This window comes from Festucalex cinctus, chromosome 1 (assembly GCF_051991245.1).
Source record: "Festucalex cinctus isolate MCC-2025b chromosome 1, RoL_Fcin_1.0, whole genome shotgun sequence".
Taxonomy (NCBI): domain Eukaryota; kingdom Metazoa; phylum Chordata; class Actinopteri; order Syngnathiformes; family Syngnathidae; genus Festucalex; species Festucalex cinctus.
In genome coordinates, this window is record NC_135411.1 from 33,299,087 (window position 1) to 33,326,239 (window position 27,153).

At 40.9% G+C, this 27,153-nt stretch overlaps 2 protein-coding genes across 2 annotated transcripts; both read right to left on the bottom strand.

Annotated features, from left to right (window-relative positions):
- Window positions 1–661: 661 nt before the first annotated feature.
- On the bottom strand, window positions 662–10,120 carry cbx2 (chromobox homolog 2 (Drosophila Pc class)). The gene is made up of 5 exons (XM_077531073.1): window positions 9,982–10,120; window positions 9,829–9,872; window positions 4,262–4,327; window positions 4,121–4,190; window positions 662–4,051 (listed from the first exon to the last, which is right to left on the bottom strand). The coding sequence occupies exons 1-5, from the start codon at window positions 10,051–10,053 to the stop codon at window positions 2,864–2,866; spliced, it is 1,440 nt and encodes a 479-aa protein (XP_077387199.1). The 5' UTR covers window positions 10,054–10,120; the 3' UTR covers window positions 662–2,863.
- A 625-nt stretch (window positions 10,121–10,745) lies between these two features.
- On the bottom strand, window positions 10,746–17,843 carry LOC144019787 (ectonucleotide pyrophosphatase/phosphodiesterase family member 7-like). Its single transcript, XM_077523297.1, has 6 exons — window positions 17,606–17,843; window positions 16,257–16,402; window positions 14,545–15,174; window positions 11,618–11,861; window positions 10,881–11,004; window positions 10,746–10,797 (listed from the first exon to the last, which is right to left on the bottom strand). The coding sequence occupies exons 1-6, from the start codon at window positions 17,841–17,843 to the stop codon at window positions 10,746–10,748; spliced, it is 1,434 nt and encodes a 477-aa protein (XP_077379423.1).
- Window positions 17,844–27,153: the final 9,310 nt, after the last annotated feature.

The window sequence follows — 27,153 nt, forward strand, 5'->3', positions numbered from 1 at the left end:
TCATCTTTTTGAGTAATAATATGTAATATTACAGGACTCGCTTAGTCCACAAAAGCTTTTATACCTGTCAATGTGGTCATTTTCTAAAAGCAATATACTGTATTAGGAGACTAAATTTGGACTATTTTACTATTTTGACTATTTCAAAACTTTCACTCAAAGAAATACAATCTTGTAATATGACACCTTTGCCCATAAAGTATAACTTCTCTCCACTTCTCACTCAACTTTATTCCTGAAGAATTATGACTTTATTCTCTGATTTTGTCTGGTAGGGATGGGCGAGTGCCGATACTCTGCCTTTTTTCATGGTATCAATACTCGTGACAGCATCCGATACCCGTATCAGCTCATCTTTTGGCCATTTTATGATCAGGAACTAGAAATTCTAATAAAAAAAAAATGCTAATTTCATGCAATTTTAAGAAAACAATCTTTCTTTAAAATGATCTATCAGTTTTTTGGGGAAAATTTTACGAATCAAAAGTGCTATATTGGTATTGGTGACTACTCGAGTTGAGCATTTATACTAATATTGGTCTGAAAATGTGGCATGGAAAACCCCTTTTTCTGATGTTGTTGTAATCCAGAGATGAGAATGGATTAGTCAACGGAGTTGAGTGGATTGTACATTGTTGTATACTTATTGTGACAAGTCGTACACGAGGCTACAGTGTTTATTTGACAATACAAGCATTAAAGATCAGCCTCCAATAAATAGATTTTCATAAGTGACAATCCTTTACGAAGGGCTATCGGGGCTACACGGGAAAGAAACTAAATCTATACCATAATATAGCCATAATCTTATGAGAGAACCCTTCTTTTTAGTGTGGCCCTGATACGCCTTTGTATTTCACATGTTTAGTTGCTCTAAATGTACATAAAAAAAAATCTGTAGCATCTTCGCAACAGTTCAAAAAGTTGGTCCCATGAGCACCATTGATTGCTGCAAGTTTGAAACTAAGCTGAGATGAACTTCCTGTATTTGTCCATTCAAATCGTCCCCACACTCCACCAGCCTGGTGGACATCATTGTGTTCCGTCCACAAAATGGCAGCTCGGCTGCCGGATTAATCTGATGAGTTGAGGGAAAACGCATAGTGGCCGAACTCTCTCTCGGGGGGCCTCGCATTGTTGTGTTACGTCACACCATGAAAAAGATCCCAAAGAGACATCGGCAGCTGCCACAAAACAAAGGAAAACACCCCAAGTGGCTCCAGAGACATCTGGTGCTTTATTGTCCGCCGGCTCACCCCCCCGGGACCTGGCTAATAGAGTTTCTGGTGGATATCTCACTGAGGGGGTCGAAAAGTGTTATCTGAGAAAGGACAGACACTCAGTCTGTCTGTCTCAGCATGCTTCACCTCGTTCTGATAAACTGACAACATAGAATTAAACAGAAAAAAAAGGGGAAGTTAAGATAGGGAGTTTTGTAAATACAGTATTGCAAATCGGGAAGTTTTCAACCAAATGAACAATGAATTGAGAAGTTTTGGCAAAATTAAAAAACAAAAACTGGACAGTTGGGGAATATACACAATGTACCAAATGTTCTTACAGGAACATTTTGAAATCCAAATTAACTTAAACTATATTTTCTTTAACCATATTTAAGTCCCTCGTTAATAGTCTTAACATATGTTTAGTAAATTTCCGTTCTTTTCCCATTTATACAGATAAATTCCCATTACTTCCATGAAAGGTTCCATGTTAGAAAATTCCTGGAATTTTTCAATTCTATTTGGGACACAGCAGTAAGACTTAAGGCTCATTTACCCTGGATTACAAATCGTATGCAGCAAATAGTCATTAAAAAACAGAGGTAGCTAATATGAAAATACACACTAGGCACTGTACTAGTTCCACAACAAGGCATGTACGAGTATGTCAACTATTGATTGACAGCAACTAAAAACCCAGCGACGAATTACTCTTGACAGCACATGAACACGCCGCAAATGGTAAGCCGGTAATTTTGGACACATAAAAGTGCATGGCTGGAAGAAGTTCTGATGCGCAAAATTGGGGCATATTTATGAAAGGACTCTAGTGGGTCCGGAAAGCATTCACAGCACTTCCTGCATCCAGATTTTTCTAGACGCACTGTAAACTAGTTATAGGTTACAATTTACCGGTTTTGTAGCTGCCAGGCAAGAGAGCTGGAGGAACAGCAAAGAAAAGGTTGATGGCTGTCGTGAGGGGAGTTGGTGTTAGAGAGGAGGATGCAGAGGATAACGTGCTATGTCAACCCCTAATGGAACAAGCCGAAAGTAAATAATCAATGTCATCAGATGAACCACAATCTTACTTTTTAGGGGTTTGAAATTTTTTGCCATTGGACCCAGCGGTCTTGAATGCATAGAGGTTCTCAAAATTTTGTGTGGATTCAGATTAAAACACAAAATATCAGACGTTTTGTCAAAACTGCAGATGGTCCAATATGATTTTAGCTTTCATACGCTTGACTGAAAACCTTTGAACTCAAATGCAGCATCCGCTAACTTTTTGTTTTGATTACTGTGACTTCAGATTAAAACACACTTGAAGTGTCACGGTCTTTTTGGTCAACAGCTGACGGTGACATCCAACAATGCTTTTTGTAGTTTGCATTTGACTGGAACATTTTGAGGTGGGACCCTGTAAGCTCCGAATGAGATATTTCCAACTTCCCAATTGTCGGAAATACAGCAAGAGATTCACCTGCCAACTATGTGTGGTTGTCCTGTTGGGCCTTCTTTGCCCTTGGTCCTTAGGTTTTTAATTGGACTACATTGGATTCAAATGTACTTGGAGTATCCTATTATAAAAATAAAAGTGAATAAATTACAACAATCATGGATGCAACGGTCAAGTGAAGTGTTTAGTAGTTCCGGATGCTGAAGAATCCCACGCTGGTGGGCGACTCCTTCACCGTAACGGTGACCAAGTTGGCGGTGACGTCTGTGACAAACACGTGTTCTATCAGACTACGGGTGGGCTTCCAGTCTTGGTTGTGGACCACCGTCAAGCACTCCTGGCCGGCATCTGACGAGTCCTGGTCTGAGTCGGAGCTGCTCTCGTCCTCGCCCGTGCTCATCTTGCCGTCTTTGGAGGCTGCTCTTTCCAGGTGGTTCTCGGATTTATGGACCTCACTTTTCTCCAGTTTCCCCCTGTAGGTCTTGATCTCCTTTATGTCTTTGCCGGTGGCAGACTTACGGGTTCCTCCCGGGGACGCGGGACTCTCTGGGGTTTTGTACTCATGGTTTTGGTTGGTTTTACGGGCAGGATGTGCAGTGTTTCGCAAAGCTGAGCCAGGGCTGGAAGCAGGCGATTTGTTGCCCTGCGTGACTTTGTTGTGAAGGTTAAGAGGCTGATTGGTGGTGATGTTCTTTTCGGCTTGAGCCGCCATGGCTTTGGCGTTGGTTATCCTCTGTAGCACATGAGCCTTTTGTACACTGGGGGCGTTTGTGGTACGCTGGGGAGATCCAGGGATGTGATGTTTGGATGTGTTGAAGGTGAAAGCCTCCACTCCTCTTGGTTTGAACGGATCCAGTCCGGGAATGGATGGTTTCCCCTCGGTGACATTCCTGCCTGGGCTGGATTTCATCAGCGCGATGGGGGAAGGTGGGGTTGATCTGCCCAATCCCACTGAGCTCAAAGAGTTTCTGGATGTTCCCCCATATGCCGGCGAACTGCGGTTGGCAACTCCTCCTGTAGCGCCCCGGTGGAAGCCCATGAAGGCGAAGCTGGCCAGGTGAACAGGCTTCTTGATGGCACCCGGAAGATCGGAATCCTTCTTGAGGCTTTTCCGAAGGCCTTTGCTCAGAGATTTGCGACCACGTTTTTTTGGCGGTTCCTGCTTGGCAACCACAATCTGGGCTTTCTTCTGGGGGACAGGGTTGGGGTGGAGGTCTCGCGTTTGGACTCCAGGGCTCGCCTGCTGCTCCTCATCGTCGTCATCGTCCGAGGAGGACGACGATGAGGAGGAACACGAAGACGAGGAATCAGAAGATGAGGATGAGGATCCGGAGGAAGAGCTGTTGGATTTTGTGGCCTCTGCAACATTTTCCTAAGGGAGAGCAAAACAGTTCAAATATGTCCCAACAACACCAATAAAAATCATCTATACTGAACTTACGGGAATTTTACGTGGTCGTCCCCTCGGCCTTTTACCGCGTTTCCGTATCTGAAACTCCTTCTCTTGTTCCCTGCGGTACATGAAATTCAATGTCTAACTATCCAGACATTCCACAGAACACAAACGTCGAAAGAAACTCACTTCTTATTGAAGGCCACCAGAAGTCTGGGATCAAGAATGTTCTCTTGGGGCTCCCAGCTGTTGTGTCTGGAATGGACATCAAAATAAAGACTTCCTCAATTATGTTGCGTCCCAACAACAAAAGGTATGATGAAGTACGTATACATATGCAAGTAGCATATAGACGGGTTTCAATGTTTACAAACAATAGTGACGTCATCGGGATGCGCACGCAGAGCGGAGGCAAAAGCACATGTCTACTTCGTTCAGAATGGCCGGTCGCGTACCACCGCAGGAAAATCTTTATCTCCAAAACCTTGGAAATCTCGATAAGGAAGCTTATTTACAAAAATTAACACTTAAATCCGGAGTTCGCCTACCTGATCCTTATTCGCTGCCCGCAAGTGAGTGGCTAAATGATCCGTCGCGCTGGCCTAATTTGGAGTTTCCAAACATTTACCTGTACCTGATAAGTACACCAAGTGTTTTCACACACGAGACGCTCAAAGCGTACAAGAGTCTCGATGCCTACAACTACGTAGTTTGTGGACATGTTCAAACGGTTTTTTTCTATCAACCTGCTGAACATCAAGACTATTGTTTCCTGAAGGCAGACGTTTTGCCCAGTCAAAGACAGGGACAAAAATCTCAGTGTTACCAGGCATGGGTTTGTGTGAATAAGAAGAGTGTCTCCATACTGACAGCTAACTGCACATGCATGGCAGGGTAAGTAAATCGATGTTTCAATGTGTCAATGAACTATCAAATTCAATTATTACTTGGACACTTAAACTAGCAAAAAATAAATAAATAAATAAATGCTGAAAGAATTATTTAGCAGATAACCAAGCAGTAGATGTACCTAGCATTTGTGTGTGATGAATGATATGATTAGGATTTTACTTACCAGCTACATCCTTTAGAAGTTTAGATGTAGATAGTTAATGTTGAAAGATAGATAAATGTTTATTCTACACAGGAACAGCAATGTCTCAACAAAATCACAAATAATTCAGTCACAATTCAGTTTAATTTATGGTTTCTTTCCCCCCCAGCCTTGGCTCATGTTGTAGCCATGCTGCAGCTATCATGTTTAAGGTGGACATGGCAGTGAGGCTGGGACTCACCACTTCTGCATGTACTTCACAAACATGTGCTTGGAATGACATGTCCAGAAAAAAAGTTGAAGCCGCAAAAGTGGCAGACATCAACTTCAAAAAAGTTAAAAGAAGTGACAAACCATCAAAGACAAGGAGGACATCCACAGACATTGAAATAACTCAAGGTAAGTCACATAATTAAAAATAAATAAAAAGTATGAATGAGCTCAAAATAGATTGCAGCATTAGTACACCAAAATATCCTCAATGTACCAAATATGAATAACAAGTATCTGTTCAACATGTCACTCATACATATTTTATTTCATTTTTAGGAATAACTGATGAACATCTGAATTTGCTGAGAAAAATAACTCCAAGAGCTGCTTCCTGCCGCCACTTGTTTCCTGCCGTCTCGTTTTCCGTTGATATCTGTCAAAAACATACAAGTGTACATATTCATTTATTTATAGGTATATAGCTGTTTGTGTGTGTGTGTGTGTGTGTGTGTGTGTGTGTGTCTAAAGAAAAAAAAGGTCATACACCAATACAAGTATTTGAATTTTGGTGTTCATATATATGTACAGTACAGGCCAAATGTTTGGACACACGTTCCTCGTCAATGCATTTGTTTTACTATATTCATGACTGGTTACTTTGTAGATTCTCACTGAAGGAATCAAAACTATGTATGAACTGATGTGGAGTTATGTACTTCACAAAAAAGGTGTAAATCCATTTATTGTATTTATTTATGTACTTATTTTTATTATTTTCCCCTTTTTTGTTAAGTACACAATTCCACGTGTTTGTTAGTTGTCAAAGTTGTGATGCCTTCCGTGAGAATCTACAATGTACCGGTACATAGTCATGAAAATAAAGTAAATGTATTCAATGAGACAGTGTGTCCAAACTTTTGGCCTGTAATATATATATGTATATATATATATATATATATATATATATATATATATATATATATATATATCTTTCATGTCTGTCCATCCATCCATTTTCTGAACCACTTACAGGTAGACAAACAACATCACAATCATACCCACGGACAATAATTTCATTCAAATTTCCCTTTAGACAAATTTTATCTGATTCTGCTGGCTTCATAGTTCTACCTTGAGAGTGTTCAGTGTCCACTTGCAGCAGCTGCTGTATATGAAAATATTGACGGAACAAAGTCTGGATTGCCATGTTCCAGTGAGGCGTTTCCTGTAAAAAATACAATAAAATAAAATGATTTTGTGGGTGGAGGCATGCCCTTTTTTTTGTTTTTAAGCCATTCACGGATAGTTTGTGATTGTTTCACATTAAGTTAGTCTACTTCTCGCCCAAAATAATAAACGCGTTTGACTGTACAAAATAGCTTCACTTGTGCTTTCAATCATTTTTCACAAAGGTGTTTGTTATACTAAATTAACATCATGCTCTTTTGCTGAAAACAGTAGAACTAAAGAACTTACCGGATATGAAGTGAGCGCTGCAAAGACGAGCATTCCTAATTTCCTCCTCCGTCCAGTTCTCACGTCGTAAAGCTTGTAGCCATAACTTTCGCCGGTTTTTCTTAAAGGAGTGTTTACCAGCAGGAATTCTATAAAACGTTAAATCACTGTGTGTACTCTTTCTGTTCTGACAACCCACGGCACAGCACGACGACGGCATTGTTTTGTTAGCTAACACAAAGGAAGGGGGAAGGTAGCTCAGTTTTCTGCCTCCGAGTTGCGCGCGCAGCTCCATGACTACGTCACATGAAACTGGTCCATAAGCAGACTCATGTATGCAAACAATAAACAGATTCAAACTTCCCCCCGTTAAGGTTTATGTACATCCCATGACTAGAAAATTAAACCATAACAGCCAGGGCTGGACTGACACAAAACAATGGCCCTGGCATTTGACTTAAGCCCACCGGCCCGGCCTTGCCTTGGCCCTGACACCTGACCACCTCTGCCTGACTGTTCTGACACTGATATTGACGGATGTTGGATAAGTTTAAATATATAAATAGATTAATGAACTACCCCACCTAAATTGTGGGCCAGACTCTTGAGGTAAAAATGGAGGAAAATAATCATTAAAAGTCACTGCATCGGCCCCAAAAGACGCCGCTGGCCCACCAGGCATTTGCCCTGTATGCCAGAAGGCCAGCCCTGGTAACAGCTGTGAAAGTCATAACTTTTTACTTGTTTTTCACTAATTAACCTCATGAAAATAGCCCAATGTCAGATTTACTTCAACTTAATATGTAAAATTGTACATGTAACTCCCAAAGATTTGAGATATGACAGCAAAAATATAATATAGATAGAAATTAGTCACCTTTTCTTTTTTAGTGATTATTGTCTCTGAACTGGCCCAATGTCAGGTTTGCAACAAATCTACAAGAAGTCATAGGCTACTTGTATTTTCCCGAGTGACAATGGTTCAAATACAGAAATAATGTATTTTTTTCTTTATCACGTCATATTTACACTATGTGACTTAAATTATCCGCATAACTCAGCCCAGTAGCAACATAACAAAATTAAAATTTGTTAGAAATGAGTAAAGTTTCGTAGCTTGATAACAACTTAATTTAATTCATAATCGTACTTGTAACCGCTCTACAAATTTACTGTATTGTCTAACGGTTTGAAACGAAAAATAGTTTTGTTTATGAATTAACTCAAGTGACCTAATGTCGGATTAACAACAACTTTATAAATAAAATATAACTCACTTGCTAAGATTTCCGAAAGCAAGACAAAAATTAACTACAGCGGTTAGCAATGACTATTTTTGTATTTAAATACTGTGATGAACTTAGCTAAACATTGATTTTTTTCTTTTTTTTTTTACTTTTTATCTAATCATATTGAATAACTTTGCTAAAGTAGCCCAGTGCCATGATTTACAACAGATTTGTCATGTTCTATCACCTCTGTTGTTATTTTGGGTCAAGACACAAGATAAGCCCCTTTCACACTGCCTACTAACGGCGGAATGTTCCACCATTTCCCTGGGCTCTTCTGTCAGTGTGTGAAAGGCTCCGATGCGGAATTGGGGGATGGGTTGAAGTGAGATTCTCGGGCCAGTATCAAAAAACCCCTTATCATGCACCCATACCTTACACACAGTGCAGTAAGCAGAGGAACATCTGAATGAGAAGACTTGTGTGAAAGTGGCTGAAGTGCCACCCCAACCCTCCATTTAAAAAAAAAAAAAAAAAAAAAAAAAAAAAAAAAAAAAAAGTAGGTGGTCTCCATTTTTTTTTCCAAGCAAGTGGTCCTTTTGAAAAGTTGAACCCACACTATGCCAAGTTGTGTGCCTTGTGTTATTTGAGATGCCATTAATGTGCAACAAAAACAAGTTCAACATGTGGTAGAAGCCTGTTGAAGAAAGAGAAAAAGACCCCCAGACCAGCAGTCAGTCCACCCCCCACCCTTTACACGCACACGCACACACACAAAGGACGTGTGGGCCTAACAGAAGGCAGGCAACAGTGTGCACCCGTACAGAATAATTATCAAAAAAAAAAAAAAGGTGGAGAACTAAAAAGACCATTGTGGAAAAAATAAAAATCCTACTGTAACAATTTTTTTTACGAAGTAGCTATCATTGTGTAAATTATAACACCATGTAAAAAAAATAAAAAAAATAACCAACAACCTTATTTGCACATTTCATGTGCAGTAAAACATTAAAGCAAATTGATGATTTAAAAAAATAATAATAAAAAAAGATTATTTAAAGAAAACAAACTGAAGTCAGATTTCTCAGTGTTATTAGTGTAGAATAAAACAAGTAGCTATAACACTATAACAGCAATTTACACTGTTTTTATGGCTACTGGAGAAAATGGTATCTTTCTTTTTTGGTGATTTTGTTCAAGTAGAAGCTGTTTGTATTTCTTAAATGAAACTTTAGACTATTTTGATGATTATTATTATTTTTAATATAACAGGTAATCTAGGTGGAGGAATCCAGTTTTATTTAGTTTGGTAAGTTCATTTTATTTGTTTCTTTTTTAGTAACTTAAAAAAGTGTCTGACTTGTTCATTTTTTAATAATCAGGTCTGCCTTTAATATAGTCAAGGACGGTGCAAGGTTTACCATTTTACACTTAAACAACAGTAAAATAGAACAAAACAATTACTTGAGTAGGCTACTGGCATTGATGGATTAAATGTAAACAAGGACTTTATTTGATGAAACTAACAAAATAAAATACAAAAATGAAAGTTTTAGCCTAAATTCGAAGAACACTACAATTTCTTTACTTTTTATAACTATCTGTGCGTGTCAAATGGAATTAAACAACAAACACCATTAAAGTCAATCCTGATGATTTAAACACGAACAAAAGGATTTTGTGGAACAACAAGCAACCACGACTAAAACACACTACTGTTCCGATTACACGTATTTGTCAAAGGGGGGAAAAATGTTGAGATGTGAGGGTTTTTGTGTTCATTGTTTGGGGTCTTCCTGACTTACTTGGAGGACCACCCTCTCCACTTGACCAGAAACTCCAACTTTCCCTGCACACAAAGAAGCGCCAAAAGATTCTGAGCATGGAGCCGAGTGAACACAAAAAGCGACAAAAAGAGATTTTAGAGGTTTCGTTTGAGGTTTTGTCTCTTTCCTAACCTTTCGCTGTCTCTTGTTGAGGATGCATTCGGCGTCGAAAACCTGCTCGCCGACGGCGCTCAGCTCCTCCATGGTGGACCAGCACACTCACAATAACAACACTAGCAAACTCAACACCGCCGACACAGGAAAGCACTTCCACAATAAAACATTCACGTCGCAGCAACAACTGCACTATATTTCACAATAAAAGCTAGGTTGAGGATATATAATATTTACTGCATTTCATATTGCAAACAAATAAAACATATATTGTAAACCAATACTGTATTACACATTTTATACATTCCATTACATTACGTTACATAATCCATTCATTACATACATGTTATGTACTTATGTTACATACATCACTGGTACTAATGGTTTTTCAAAAAGGCTTTTCTGTATTTTTTTTCTTCGTAAATTACAGTGTTGTTTTTGGTACTTTCGGTTAAAATTGATCCTAGCCGAGGTTTAAGAACATAATTTGAAAACCCAACTCTGGTTTAAAACCATAATTTTCAAATCTAGCGTTTGTTCATATATTTTGAAAATCTGAACCGGAATCACCATGGCGTTTCTCTAGCTTGTTAGTAACAGATGGTGCGAGAGGCGGGCAGTCACCATCCATGCAATCAAGTAGTCGGGCAACTAAAACAAAAAGTAATGTATCACGTTTCAATTATTTTTTATTTACTCATTCATTCATTTATCCATTCATTCATTCATTCATCACATACAGTCACACATACTCAACGAAACACTGAATTCATGTTTTTTGCTCAAAATGAAGTTTGTTGAGTCATTTCTGCAGATATTTGGTGAACTGCTGATCTGAAACATAGACGCAAAAATTATTTATACATTTTGTACAACTAACGAACAAGTGACATAATTTATTTAGTTTTTCTTCTTACCTTCTGTGGCCTCTGTCTTTGATCATTTTGTGCGCCACAATTGTGACAAAAACCACCAGAACAAATCCAACTGTCGCAGCCAAGCCGGTGACAGCATTTGGAACTAAATTTATACGCTTGTCTTCTACAAAATAAAAGCAAACAACACGTGAAAACAGTATTATTAATATAAAACAGTACTGGAAATGATTTTATGTAAAAAAAAAAAAGAAAAGAAAAAGAAAAAAAGTCAAGTAAAGCATTGTTAAATGCATAATTAATCAATTCCGTATTATTTTTTAGTTAACATTTTCACAACTGTTTTTGTTTCGCATTAGCATAGCATTGAACCTTGAAACACTAGAAACGCTAACATTGTTTGTAATCCTCATACTTTCCTTAAAAACCTAAATTATAAACCATACCTCTTGCTTAAAACTTTGAAACCATAACCCCGGCTTCAAAATGTAGAAATCTTAACCCTTTGTGATATCCTAACCTTTGCCTTTACAGCCTAATTTGAAACCCTAACTGTGGTTTGAAACGCCAACCCTGGCTTGACATTTTTAATAAAAAACATAATCCTTTTTGAAGCCCTAATGTTATTCTTGAAACCCCAAATGTTGTTTGAAACCCTAACACTGGCTTGAAACCCCACTTTACAACCATAACCCTTTTCTTCGAGACTGTAACCCGGGTCTGACACCGTAATTGGAAAGCAATCCCGACATGTAGTGATGAAGACGTAGGCCTCTGACCTTCCTCCTGCCCGTCTTCTGGGAGGGCGAGCAACATGCCTCTGGTGGCATCCAGGCGGCCGTCGTTGACCTCGGGTCGGATGCCCAGGATGTGGCACATGAGTGGGTAGATGTGGACCGTCTCGAAGGGGCCCACCTTCAGATTCTTGCGGAACGCCGGCCCTACCGCCCTGAAGAAAGCCTTCATGTCCATCTCTTGGTTGTCGAAGCCATGCTCGCCCTTGTTGAACTGCACTGGGAAGTACTGAATGCCCAAATACACAATTAAACAAGCAAACATAAAAATGTGAAACAACACAAATGAATGTATATACTGTTTAGTGTGTACTATATATATATATATATATATATATATATATATATATATATATATATATATATATATATATATATATATATATATATATATATATATATTCAACAAACAGTGGCATCCTGGGACAGCGTTTATGTAGTACTTACTAGCACACAGCAGAGGGAGCTATTGGATAAGTAAAAAAACGTCCAGCCTGAACGCTCAGATTTTCAAACCAAAACAACACCTATCACTCACTTGAAACTCATCTTTGAAACACAGATTTTTCCTTAAAACCCTAATTTCAAGCTCTAAACCTTGTTTGAGACATTAACACAGGCTTGAAGCACTACTTTAATACTGCATCCTTGTTTTGAACCCTAACCTTGAAACCTTAGTTTAACTTGAAAGCCTATGGCTTGAAATCCTACTTTAAATCGCAATTCTACTTTGAAACACTGTGTGAAACCCTAACTCAACCTTGAAACCCTAATTTGGAATTCCAAACTCTGTTTTCAACCTTGTCACATGCTTGAAATTCTACTTCGAAACACCAACTACAACTTGAAGCCCTAACCCAGGCTTAAAAACCCAATTTGAAGCCATAATTCTTGATCTAAATTATACTTGAAACCCTACTTAAAAACCCAAACTTTAAACTTCGTTTGGAACCTAAACCAGTCTTGAAATTCTAATTTGAAACCCTAACCCTCGATTAAAAAAAAATAAAAATAAAAAAAAAAAAGTGGGGGGGGGGGGGGACCTTGAAACCCTAACTTAAAACCATATGGTTGAAACCCTTCTTTATTACCCTAAACCCGCATTGAAACTGCACTTTAAAGGCTTAAAGGGATAGTTCTGATTTTTTGACATGAATCTCAATTTCATCCTCACCTCCAGTGTGTGCGATCAGCACTGACTTACCCCTGATAGCGTTCTGTGACACGAGTTCTGGTCCAGTGTTGGACAAGAGGAAAATAGTGCAGCAAGTGGGCTGGGGTCACCAAAATACAGCGTTTTTCTTCTAAAAACAATTTGTGCTCACTGTTCAAAAGAGTGATACATTTCCATACAAAACTCCCTCGGAAAAAAAGTCAGATGCCATTACCGATGGGCACTACTTTTCTGTTCGTTCGTATCACTGCGTGGTGCCCTGCATACAGCTGATAGACGCGCACTAATCCACAAGATGTTTGTCTTTTCGAAGGCGCGCGGATCAACCGTCTGCAGCGCGTCGATCAGCTGCCTACAGGGCGACGCACAGTGATACGAACGAACAGAAAAATAGTGCCCGGCGGTAATGGAGTCTGACTTTTTTGAAGAGTATTGTGATGCAAATGAATCACTCTTTTGAACACAAATAGTTTTTAGAAGAAAAAACGCTGTATTTTGGTGACCACAGCCAACTTGCTGGACTATTTTCCTCTCGTCCAACACCGGACCAGAGCTCGTGTCACAGAAGGCTGTCAGGGGTAAGTCAGTGCTGACCGCACACACTGGAGGTGAGGATGAAATAGAGATTCATGTCAAAAAATCCGAACTATCCCTTTAAGTCTTGTTTGAAGCGCTATCACTGGCTTGAAATGGAACTTCGAACCTCTAACCCAGGCTTGAATCGCTCAGGCTTGAAAACCTAATTTGAAATCCCAGCCTGAATCAATAACCCAGCCTCTAAACCCTAGCTCTTGTTTGATACCCTAACACAGACTTGAAACCCTAACTTGAAACCTTGATCTTGTCCCATGTTTTAAAACCTAACTTTGGTTTGGAATCCTACTTCTCCGGATTATTGAATGTAATCCATCAGTAGGACATTGCCCAGCGTTGCAATTGAAGCCTTTGTTCAGGTTTGCTTCTTAGTTTATCTTTTTGCATCTTATCTGAACTCTCTCAGCATGTGTATCCAGTGCACACTTGTATCTCAAAGTACATCTGTGAGTATCTTCTCCTTTTATCAGTAATGACAGTTGAAGTGGCTATAAAGTGATGTAGATAGATGGTCATCACGTTAAGGTTGGAGATGTGTACCCGGATGGTATACTTACTCCGACAGTATACTGCGACCTCAGGGTCTACAGTATATCACAACTGTGTATCTATGGCCGTCGCTCTCATACGTTAAGGTTTTAGATGAGTGCCTTATTCCCATGTGCTCTCATACCTCAAGTCTAGCTCTGTTTGCATTTGTGAGAGTATTCTTCTCTTTGCTATCAGTGATGACAGCGAATAGCGTTGATACATTTGTTCTTTGATGTACAGTAATGAATATTTTATGAGTGAGCAATATGAAACAAATCAAAAAGTTCATTTCAAATGTTGAGGGATGATTGTTTGAACGTTTGTGTGTGTATATGTGTGTCTTTGCCAAGACTGCCAATTGATTCAAGCTATGCTAACGTTTAGCATTTAGCTCTTTGGGACACAAGCACACAACCAAGACTCAACATTTTGTCGCCAAAGATGTTTTGAAACACTAAGCCAAGCTTGTCACAAACCTTGCTGAAACCCTAAACCAGGTTTGAAACCTTAATCTACAAGACAAAAGCAACTCTACAGTAGTCATGAACTGTGTTAAATCTGAGTCTGAGTTGTGATTTGAAACTTTGTCAAAGGGTGACATTTTTGTACGCACCCCATTGATGACGTAACCCGCATCTGCCAGCAGAATGATGGGCAGGATGCGGTCATTGTTGGCGAAGTGGAGGCGCTCGGGCATCTCCTCCTTCTTGAAGACATGGAGGCGCGGGTGCGCCCCCTTCAGGGCCTGGTACACCTTCTCCAGCTTACCCGGCTTGGGCAGCAGCATCCCCGAAGGCCCAAAGTCCACCAAGTGGAAAGACACGTCCCGGAAGGAGAACCCCGGGATCTCAGAAAGTGTGATTTCCTCTACCAGTCCATTGCGGTACACGGTGGTCATGCCGTGGTCTGAGGTGATGATGATGTTCAAGACGCCGCTCAGGTGGTGGTTCTCCGCCGACTGTCGGATGTAGCCCACGGTCCGGTCCACCTGCCGGACCATGTCCCGTCGTTGGGGCGAATCCGGGCCGTAACGATGCCCCGTTCCGTCCGGCTCGCCGAAGTACAGTGACACAAAGTCCAGATCCTTGTCGCGGAACCATCCCATCACCTTGTCGGCGTTCTCGCGCCAAGCCGTCTCGTTCTTGTAGTTGTAGAGGAGCGGCTCTACCTCGCGCACCATCGCCGTCTGGCCCTGGTAACTGGATGCCGTGCCGGGGAAATGAAGAGAACCTGACTTTAGACCCTGCGAGAGCACAGAAACAAGATTTGGATTATAGGTGGATATAAATAAAATAAAAAATGACAGGAGAGAGAAATGTTTGGCGATAATGTATTGTCGCAAACCTGCAGTTTAAGTATAATATGTTTATACACTGTAAGACCATGAATGTGTCCATGGTTTGTGATTGCGTGGCTGACTGGAGGGAGGATGAAGAGCTTGTTGTGTGTCTTCAAGGTGTAACTCGTTGCTGGCGAAATTAACCACTCATTTTCACAAAACGAGTTTATTGAGCGACCAGTGCTTTTCTTATTGTTTGCCATTTCTCTGTGAATTTGCTGAAGGCTGCTTGTTAGCTAGCGTTAGCGGATTCCTTTTTAGGTGGGCGTTCATAGCACTTGTGCTTTTGTCATAGTTAAGGACAGACAAGTAGACTCAGTGCAGTAAATTTTGAAAAAAAGAAAAGACCTTGCCAAAAGTATTATTGATTCAACTGCTTTAGTAAAAGTAAACTTCTGTCGACTTTTGAATGTTCAAGTGCTCAACGTTTCAGTGCTTTTTGCACAACTTGTGGTTTTCTCACCAAGAGATGAACGTTAACATTCACAGCAGATGTTTACGCCATGAAAATGTCTTAGAAGGCTCACGTCTACGCCTTTCTGTGAGACTTCCGCTCTCTCTGTCACAAACTGCCACTGTCATTCTGTGACACTATAATCTCAGTGGCCACTTCTTACTTGATGTTGATCAATAGATGTCGTCTTGCTTTCATGATGTCAGAATGTCAACAGGATGAAGAGGACTGTTTAGTTCTAATTCAACTAGGACAATTATTGATCCATTCATGGATTGATGGATCCAACACCGACTGTGAATTTTGCCGTTTATGTCCAAGTCATAGTCGAGTCGAGTCAAGTCTAAAGTTGGCTAAAGTCAACCCACGTCACTTCTCCAGTACACAAGCCATTTTGTCAGTTCTGTGTCCACGAGCCTGAATGTCATCCATCTCAAGCCACAGCTGAAGTGGCTCCAGCTGCGCTTCAGCATCCGCCAGATTGCTCCTGACTTTCTGGTCCCGCCAAAATAATTTTCCGGATGACACGGACCTGTTTCTGCGCTGTGATCCAGATGGGCAGCGTGCCATTGTCCCACCAGTCGTTGACAAACTGCGTCTGGTAGTACGGTTTCTTCTCCGTGCTGGTGGTGTTGAACCACATGTTGTGGATCACGCCGTGGTTCTCGATGTAGCGACCTGTCCGCCAGAATTCACATGTTAAAATACAAATGTATTCCCTTGTTAAATGTTATCTGTTATCATGGAAAAATATCACTTTATTATTCTTGTGCAATTGTTTTCCTGTTCCACTGCATCTTTGTTGTAAAGACCGCAAATCCATCCATCCATTTTCTTGACCGCTTATTCCTCACAAGGGTCGCGGGGGCTGCTGGCGCCTATCTCAGCTGGCTCTGGGCAGTAGGCGGGGGACACCCTGGACTGGTTGCCAACCAATCGCAGGGCACACAGAGACAAACAACCATCCACACTCACACGCACACCAAGGGACAATTCAGAGCGCCCAATCAACCTGCCATGCATGTCATTGGAATGTGGGAGGAGACCGGAGTACCCGGAGAAGACCCACGCGGGCACGGGGAGAACATGCAAACTCCACCCAGGAAGGTCCGAGCCTAGACTCGAACCGGAGACCTCAGAACTGGGAAGCGGACGTGTTAACCACTCGACTACCGTGCCGCCCACCGCAAATCTTTAAAAAAATAAAAAAATAAATAAAAAAAAAACGTATAAGATTACAACTTTTTTATCCAATACAATATTTTTGTTCTTGTAAAGTTTTTTTTTTTCTTAAAGAGGAAGTCAACCAAAAAAATGTCTTTACAATAATATGTTGTATGTGCTCCCACATGTCTAAACATGGCATTCTGATTATTATTGTGTTTGTGTAATATGAGTTAAGTAGAAAAAACACACCTGTTTTCATCCATTTCAGGGGGCGGCCATTTTGTTACTTGCTGTCGACTAAAGATAATGTCACAGTTGCTCAGGACTCAGGTAATGACCAATCACGGCTCACCTATTTTCTGAAGCTGAGACGTGATTGGTCAGACTTCAGTTTTCTGTCAGTATTGACTGGAAAGTTGCGAGAACGATTTGTCAGAAAATGTCGTGTTGAATTTGGGGAGACTGCTGAGCCAAGACGGCTTTCAATAGTGCTACGTCATGACTTTGCTTCTTGCAGGCAAGCAAGGTGATGCGCATTAGCTGTCACGACAACTAGGATCCGAGTTATTTGAAGCTTGCTTTAATACAAACATTGTAACAAAAAAAGAATCATTTGGATGCAGTTTTTCTTGATAAATCATATACATTTCTCTTTCTGAGCACCAGAGGTTCACTTTAATCGCAGAGGAAGAGTCATTTTTACTCGTGTCTTACCGGTGAGGAGAGTAAAGTGTGTGGGGCTAGTGATGGTGAGGTACGGCGGCGTAACGTATTCGGCCTTGACGCCGTCGCGGGCCATGCGGTCCAGATTAGGCGTGTCCACGTCGCGGTCGTAATCCCAACGGAAGCCGTCAAAAGACACCAGCAGGACCTTCTGCCTGGGGGTGCCGACAGGGGCCGCCAAGCTCCACGAGGCCCCCCAAAGGAGGCACGCGGCGGCTGTCCACAGCATGTCTCAACGTCGACGCTCCGGAAAGTTTGTGCTGTTGACAGTACGGCCGCGCTTTGCAAAGTGTCAGATGTTGTGTTTGCGGACAAAGTTTGTGGCTTTATCTTATCAGGACGCTTTATCGCAACTTTTCTGCTGAGGTTTATGACCCACGAGTTCTGCTCAGTGACGGCCGTCGGTCTCCGCTGACATGCTCCGCTTGGCTTGAAACCCTGTTTTGAAATCCTCACCTCTGTCTTGAAACCCTACTTTGAAACTTCAGCTTTTGCTTGAAACCCTACCTAATGCACATTTTCATCTTCTGTTTTGAATTACATGACTTGTGGAAACTTTCAATCACTCACAGTTTGAAGCCTTACTTACTGAAAACTTAACCCTAATTTGAAAGCCTAACCCTGTCTTAAAACCCTACTTTAAAATCCAAACCCTGGTATGGAATGATCCTATGTATAACTAACTGTTGTTTGACACCCCGCTTTCACAATCTATCCCTTGTTTGAAACCCTAACCTTGTGAAAATTTGGAACCCTTACCTGGCTTTCCCCTTGAGTAGCCAAACGGGATTTAATTTTGCTATCCTGATAGGGCAGCGATGGTCTCGGATAATAATCCAAATTAATTTCAATGAGTCTAACGTGTACCTTGTCCTGGGGATCTTGTTAAAAGTTCATAAGCCAGGCTCGGGTCTGGGAGATAATAAATAAATAAAATAAACAGGCGGGCGTCGAGGCCGGGACATGATCCATCATCTCATGGTGATGTGATGTTATGAGCTGTTGAAAAAGTGTCCTTTTATTGTGTGCGTCCTTGGCTGCGGTTCAAGGGAATTGTCTAATCTTTATGGAGATAAGGGCAAACATTCATCAGCTTTCATTTACCTCATTCATATTCATCCCCGCGCACTCATATGAACGCTCGCTTACCAAGTCGCACGGACGCACGCACTCAGCAAGACTTCCTTTTTTTCCCCCTTTTTTCTCGAGGGTGGACTGCTGACTCTCTCATCTCCGCCACGAGAACTTCAAGTGCTCAACTTGAGTGGCCAGGGTAAACTTTATCTGACCTTTTCGAAACCACCCGCCTGGAGTTTTTTCTTTGTTTGCCTCTAGCGCACCCTGCTGACTGAGTGCAAACACTGCAGTGCAGTGAGCCCCACTAAAAGAAACTCACTCAGTCGTGTTCCCTGGAAAGTTAGGAAAAACAATTTCCAAAACAAGTTTCACTGATTGACATGACATTTGGTAGACTTTTCTATCATGAGAAAGATGCACAAAGTCTTAAGATTTCTGCCATAAATTGAATTGGAAGTCACACGTATTGGTATGAAGCAGCCATTTTGAGCAAATTGCCTCAGCAGTGCCTCTGGACACTTTGAAAAAAAAAAATAAGTCCCCGTCACCAGTTTCACTGACCAACACCAAATTGGGTGGACATGTCCATAGCAAAAGGACACACAAAAAAATAATCCATGCCTGAAGTAGAACAGGAAGTCAGCCGTTCTGGTCAAATATTTTTCCAGTTTCCCTGTTTTAAGCTTATTACACTTATTTTTGTTTTGTTTTGCTTTTGTCCTATCAGTCCTGTGTATTTTGACCTACACTAAGGGTCAGCAACCTGTCAAAAGACCCAAAAATGTGTGCAGAACCGCAAAACATTTGAAGGTTGTGATGAAGGAATCAGTGTGTTCGTGTTAGTCTAATGTAACGAGGGCCCAAGAGATTATAATGGTAATTTTCTGCTTTTCCTCATTGACATTTTATCGTCACTTTTTGGACATTTTAGGTAACATTTTAAAAAAAAAATTCATCGCCCTTTGCTCTCTTTCTGACAACATACAAATTTGGACTCTTACATTTATATTAATGTTTAAGTGTTCATTTAAAAAAAATAAAAATAAAAATTCATTCAAGACTATTTTATGTAAAAAATAAAAATTAATATATAAAACATTAATTTCTACTATTTTTTTTAATATTTATTTATTTATTTATTTTAGGTCCACAGGGAGCCACAAGAGAGTCTAAGACTAAGAGCCACATGTGACTCAAGAGCCTCAGGCTGCAGACCCCTGACCTATACCAAACAGATGTTGTCAACATTGTTCTTAAGATCTACACGAGTCAAAACAATAGAAAGCTTTCACCATAGTTTAGGACTACCTCATGAAAACATTTTAATGAGTAAAAACTAACTATTAATAGTCGCTTGTCGTCGAGCAGAGGGCTGCATGTTGCTTTGCAGAGAAACCTGTTCCACGCACGACTTTCCGGGAATAATCCGTGTTGGCGAGCAAGCGTGGAGGCGCAGCGGAGGTTGAGGGTGTGAGTAAGCGCCGCGAGCGCTGTCGAGGAGGCCCGCTTTGGGACGGCTTCCAGAGCGTGGGCCCTTCAGCCATGGAGTCGCCTCTCAGGCCTTTTAGTCTCTCAGGCCATTTATTTCTTCTCCCTCCCTGCTGCGGGGCTCCGGTAATTGATTTCTTTAATTTGCTTGAAGAGAAGCTGTCGTCAGCGTCGCGGGCGGCCGTTATTTTCAGGCCACTGTTAATTAAACGGTGGGTCTTTAGGTGTGATATGAAATTCGTTTGGCTCTTCTGATCTTCTCCTCCTCTGACAATTCATTAACATTTCCCTTTTTTCTGTCTTTCTTGCGCTCGCCACAAAGCCTCTTAAGACGTCTCGGCACTGACATTTGACTGTCTGTGCCGTATTTGGGTGTCTTTAAGAGTGTTTAAAGCGCAGATGAAGTGCACATACTGCTTCACTTTAGATAATAGCTCGCCTGTGGAGCTCCAGTCAGCAGCACAATGACAAACAACAACACTTTTTTAGCTTCTTTGCTTGCACACTCGCCTCTTATTTTGCACTTCATGGCCAAGGAACGGCCATTGACGCAAAGCACGGTCCGAGACAAGCCCCACCCCTTGAAAAGGAGCCTCCACTAATTATCCAAGTAATGTTGACTTTGTTGTTTTTGTTGTCAATTGTCAGGGTGCAACCATGTTGAAGAGGAGCAAGTCAATATTATGATAATTCTCCAAATGTTTTATTTTTGTAATCCTGAGTGTGTATATTGAGGTGAGGCGTTTATTTCTTCAATTAATAGTGGCCTCCTCTCCAAATAAGATTTCCACCCCAAATAAAACAATTGATGTTGCTCTATTTGTTGTTGTTTTTCTATGATGGTGTGCTGTGCACGTGACGTGGGTGGAAGCTTAGATGTTGACTCGTATTAATAATAGCAGGGCTTCAGCCACGTGGCCCTAATAATATCCTCCCGCCTCCTCGTTGTGCTGACTCATTCTCCTGCTCATCCTCCTCCTCTCTCGGAGATCTTCCTCTTCTCTCCCATGTCAGCATTATCCACCGCCTCCTGTTTTGGGCTATCTCCTCCTCCTTTCTCCTACTGAATGCCACCATGTTGCCCTGCTTACTTCTTTGTCAACCTATCTTCTTGTGCCTCCACCTTTTTACATCTGAGTCCACGGCTTCCTCTCCTTTCTCCTCCTCCTGCTAATTGCTTCATACTGTCTTCTGCTATCTCCTTTTGGTATCTTCATACTTTCTCATCTACCAAGACCCCTCTCTCGTTTCTCTTTCTTATTCTTACTTCTCCATGCCTCTTCCTAAATCCTTCTGCTACCTCATGCCCTTTCCACTTTTCTCCTCTGGCCTTCTCCAGACTATCAAAGGTGACCACTTCATTTGAGAATATATCCAGGTGAAGGCGAAGGGGACGTCAGAAGGCCAGGAGAAAGTTTTTTGTGTGTATGTTCTAATGTTGTCTCCAAGCCCTTCGTTTCTCATTCCTCCGGTGTGCTTCAACTATCTTCTTCTCCTCCCGAATCTAGTAGAAGAGGAAGTGGACTAAATTATTCATTTTATTGAGTCTGGGAAGCACACAGAAGCTCGCGATAGTGACCAGGAGGTTGAGGTAGGAAGGTGTGTGCCTGCAGGGGGCGCTGGTGATCCCAAGGGCTAAAGAAAGCGTGAGGTGGGAAGGAAATAACTCAACTTGATCCTGAAGGAGGGAGAGGAATATTGTGACATGTCATCTGGTTATGATTATGAAAGTTTGACGTTGTTCAGTCTTTAGACTCTTTACCAAGCGGACGCAACGGGCATTTTCATTTCAATTTCCACGTGAAAGCAATCAGCCGAAACGTCCCCTCCCCCGAGTTTTCGTGCGGGATAATTGCGGTGAAATGAAAAGAGAGCCAGGACGCACAGCTCCACTCTCCATGGAAACACCCTCGCCACCTTTGTCGGGAAATTAAGCGGCGAGTGATAACGGGCCTTGAATGAGTAACAAATACAGGGGGGAGAAGAGGGGCGGCGGTTCTATTTACCTCATTTGCAGCCATTACACTAAATGGAGTGTGGAGGAGGCTCATTTGGGCCTGTGATCAGTGTTGCCACAGTTACCTTGAAAAAGTAACTTAGTTACTTTACTGATTACTTGGTTTTAAAAGTAACTAAATTGCGTTACTGATTACTTGATTTTAAAAGTAACTAAGTTAGATTAAAAGTTACTTTTTTAGTTACTTTCAGCAGCTGCCGATAACACCATCTCAACATAAAAATAATGCAGTAGAAACGGAGTTCCAAATACTTTATTGAAAGTGCATTTTTAACATGAAAATAAAGTTTTTTTTTATGAAAAACAAAATAGGCAGTCTCTCTTGACTTCTTGTAACGTAAATACTTTTTATAAAACAAAAAATAAAAATCTATCCAGGTTGAAAATGAAAATCCCCTAAATTCCTCTATTGTTTGTTTGTTCCGCGATTCCAGTGTGTACACATGTATCAGTTTAAATATTTATTAGTAGTTATTGACAGTTATAATTGTTTTTTGGTTTGTTTGTTTTTTCTCTTCAAAATAAGGATCAGGAAAACAAAAGGTTGATAATTTAATGTTAAATATAAATATTTAACCTTTAGACAGACACCAACACAATTAAACAGAATATTTGCACATTGTGAAGTATTTCAGAAACATAAATTTAAGACATGAAATAAACCTACCGTCCAGCCAAAAGAAATATGAAGCCACCTTATGGAACAATAAATCTATCAAACACATTTTAACCACTTAATATATGCAAAAATATTTCCAAAAGTTCATTTCCCTTTTTAATCAACAATTTTTGTATTTAACAATTTTTTTTTCTTTTGTCATCACTTTCATTTTTGGTTAATGTATGACATCTTTTTTTGTTTTTTTAATCTGAGACACGATGATGACCACAGAATCACTACTGTTTATATTTTGTTTTTTGGGCTGTCGTAATCGCGGGCACGTCTCAGTTCTCCTATCTGCTGCTCATGCTAGTTGTAGACATTGACAGGGAGCCACAAACTGAGAAATGAGATACTTGCAGTGTGCTTTTAGCTTAGCTGGTGTGTTGGCTGTGGGACATACCTGTGTCGTTTGAATCCATGCATTGGATCGTCACGGGAGTTATTCTTTTTGGCTCGCGCGCAGTACCAACGCCGGCCCGGGACATACAAGTGCACCGAGAGGACTCGATAGCCATGGGAAATACCGAGATGTACGGCACCGGCTTCTGCTAACTGTCTCCAATTGCATGTTGTCACTCGTTGTGCGCGCGCGCGCCGTGTCGCGAGCACGGAAACACGGAAGTAGCTTGAATGGTGATGCTACTGAAATGTAAACAAAACAAGTAGAGCACGGCGCAGAACTCTTGCTATTGTTATGAAAACCATAAAGCCTCACTCGCAACCGATACGGTCGTTTAGCTCCCCTTGACGAACGATGGTTCGGTCGAATCGTTTTTTTGTTCCACCCCTACTGAAAACGTAACTTGTCTGACGTCACTCCCCCTGGCGAGAGGGCGGAGACGACCTCATCCCATAATGCTTCACGGACCAGTTGAGGATGGAAATAAATTATTTTTTTTTACCACTTTTATGGTCCATAATGCACACTTTTTTTGTTGTGTTGTGTGCCTGTTGGTTAATAAAACTAGTAGTAAAAGTATCATCACTTTTGTTTTGAATGTGCAAACCATTCATGACCAGACCATGGCTGAATTCAGTGTGGTGATCAATGACTTCTGCCTCATCTTCGTAGTTAGCAGTAGTTGTTTGTGACTGTTACAACAGTGAGATAGTTTGCCTTCTTCATGAAAATGTGGAGTAACGCATTGTTTCTCTGGACAGTAACTTTAATAAGACTACTTTGTAGAATAAAGTAACGCGTTAGACTATTAGTTACTTTAGAAAGCAACTTTTTTGAGTAACGCGTTACTAAGTAACGCGTTACCGGCAACACTGCCTGTGATCGACGAGTGGGGGAGCTGCTCGGCCGGTAGCTACTCGGGTCACACTCAACACCCGCTGCCCGTTAGGAAGAAAAAAGGTTGAGAAGGTAGATCATCACCACTCCTTAAGCTAGAAAAAATGATAAGAAGAGGAAGACCAGGACAAAGATGACAAAGAAGACAACAACGGTAGATGATACAAGAAATGAAGGTTAGCCTACAAAGAGGAAGAAGACAAAGATGATGAAGATAATAAAGAAGACAAACCTCAAATGTATAGTGGTAGCCAAAGAACAAAACAAAGACTGGCAATGAACAAACGAGAAGGAAAAGAAAATGAAGATGATGATGAATATACAAAAATTCTATTTCCACATGTCAACATCTAGTCCACATGTATGAGATTTTGGTTCACTTTGGGAGCATTCTAGTCCAATTGGAGGACATTCTGGTCCACTTTTGGAGTTAATGGCCCGCCCATAGGGAGCTAGAACATTTTGGTCCTCTTAAGAACATCCTGATCTACTTTTTATAACATGCTGGTTTTCTCTTAGGTTATTCTGATCCTCTTGGAAAATGTTACTTTGTTATGATTCTATTCCCCATTGGTACATTTTGGTCCACTTTTGAACATTTTTGTCCACTTAAGAACATTCTAGCCCAATTTGGGATTATTGTAGTCAATTTTAGATCTTTTGGTCCACTTTGGGAAGATTCTGGTTCACATTCCAACATTCTAGTCCACATGAATGACATTTCGGTTGGCTTTGGGAGCATTCTAGTCCACTTTAGACCATTTCTATTCAATCTGAAAACAAATCAATCCACTTTAGAACATCCTTGTCTGCTTTAAAGGTATTATAGTTCTTCTAGGAGGATTATGGTCCAGATATAAAACATTCAAGTCCTCTCTGAGGGCATTCTGGTACATTGTGGAACAGGGTTCGGCAACCCCAATGAATTTCAATTGCTGTCTGTTACTCGCAGAATTTCGATATTCATGGGCTCACATTTAATTTTTCCATATTTATGATTATAAAATTGTGGCCCCTTCCATCATTTAAAGTTGCAGATCGCTGTTCCAGAACATTCTATTCTGCTTTGAGGCTATCATGGTCCACTTTGAGTGCTTCTGTTCCAAATTGGGAGCATTTTAATGCCCTCAAAAGTGTCACTTTGGTGAGAAGATGACTCGCGTGCATGGCGCTAATCCCGCCTTTCAAGTGGGCCGCTGCCAATGTGCTAAACCGGCAGGTTAATGCCGAAGCGTGGCTCCGTCGTTTGGCCACGGCTTGACGTGGCTCCGCTGCCGTTGCCGAAGCTGACAGCCCCCTGACAGGCTGGCCCGCCATCGCGCCGTGTTTATGCTAATGCTAACGTCCTGGGCCACATCTCACAGGGTGCAGTGGCGATACGGATGTCTCATGCTCGTCACCAGCTGCGCGGGAACCCGCTGTTGCCAGTTGGGGGCGGTGTGGTGGGGGGAGGGTAGAGAAGGATTGGGGGAGGAAGACTGCTGAGAGAGGAGTAAAACACCTCATGTGCTTCTTGTAGCGGTCGCTCAAGCTAATCTAGCCAGGAGATAAAAATCTGTATTTCTTGTATCATTTGTTACCACACAGTTTTGATATGCACAGTATCAATTATTGATATCACTTTGCATTAAATCGTTTGCAACAATACAACACCCCCATTATCAGATAACAATACCTATTTGAAAGGTATAGTTTGTTATCATATGAGTATGGTATTGATACACCAAGTAGCCTATCAGGTAATACAATGCAGCTTTGATACTTTAATTTGACTTCTAAATTAAGGGAAAAGTGAAAATAGAAAAAAAATTAAAAACACAACAAAAGCTACATAAATGAGAAATATAAAATTGAAATACAAAATAAATATAATACATTCAAAACAATGATATATTTACGTGGTAATTGTATTGTATTGTTTGTATTTTACTGTAAAACAGTAACATACACAAAATATACAAAATAATAATTCAATTCTAAAATAAATCACAAATACAATTGTTACTAAATATGACTCACAAAATCATAAATTTATGCAGTAAGATTGCAGGATTTTTGCTTTGTTTTGCTGCAAATACTAGCAACATTAGTTTTATATGCATTAATTTGCATGCAGCAAATTTTTTATCATTTTCTATTGCTAGAACAACAAGCTTCTTTGTCACGTTTGTCATTTTGTCTTTTTTTGGATGTTCTTCGGTCATCCACTGACCTGTGGAAGTGCGAGCAAGATGGCGACATTAAGAGGTCTTCGTCCTCTCCATCCTCCTCATCTTCATCTTGGTCCTGAGGGTTTCAAATCCACCCCGCCCCCACACGGCCTTTCATTCTAATCTGACGCTGATGATATTTGTCCAGGACGACCTCTGCTTGCACAGCGTAATTACCCCGTGCCTCTCTATCAGTGCACCTATTGGAAATCAATGCACTATAAGGAGGCGCCGTCCATGCTTATTATTAAGCGCGCAGACCTCGCTCATTGTCCGTGACGTCTTAGACGAACGCCAAATGGCCCACACGGCCATTGGGAGCGATTGCTTTGGTCTGGATGACTCCTGACGTCTGCAACCTCATTCGCGGTTACGGTGACAGAACACCGCCTGGAAATTATAATGACAAAAAATCTGTACTGACAGCGGCAAGAATGGGAACATAACAATAACCAGAATGTAATAAAGTCAAACACAATCTGGTGCAGAAATCCAGATTTCCCTCAGTTTGGACTAGATTGTTCTAAAGTGGACTACAATGTTCTCAATCTTGTGGATCAAGTTTTCAAAACTCAAGTGGATCAAGTTTTCAAAGTGTTTTTGTTGCTCCTAAAGTTGACTAGAATGCTAGAATGGACTGAATTGTTTCCAAAAGTTTCCACTTCAATACATTTGAGTTACAAGCAGATGCTTGATATTATTTTTGAGTTACGATCAAGTTTCAGCGACCTTGCTGCTCAATTGACGTGGAAAAAAAGGGGCTGTCATCGATGCACTTTCATTCCT

Coding starts and splice junctions, on each gene's coding strand:
- LOC144019787 (XM_077523297.1), bottom strand. CDS start 17,843: ATGCTGTGGACAGCCGCCGCGTGCCTCCTTTGGGGGGCCTCGTGGAGC. Junction 16,403..17,605: donor ACACTTTACTCTCCTCACCG/GTAAGACACGAG, acceptor TCTGGCGGACAG/GTCGCTACATCGAGAACCAC. Junction 11,005..11,617: donor AGAAGACGGGCAGGAGGAAG/GTCAGAGGCCTA, acceptor TTTATTTTGTAG/AAGACAAGCGTATAAATTTA.
- cbx2 (XM_077531073.1), bottom strand. CDS start 10,053: ATGGAGGAGCTGAGCGCCGTCGGCGAGCAGGTTTTCGACGCCGAATGC. Junction 4,191..4,261: donor CTGGTGGCCTTCAATAAGAA/GTGAGTTTCTTT, acceptor CATGTACCGCAG/GGAACAAGAGAAGGAGTTTC. Junction 4,052..4,120: donor GACGACCACGTAAAATTCCC/GTAAGTTCAGTA, acceptor GCTCTCCCTTAG/GAAAATGTTGCAGAGGCCAC.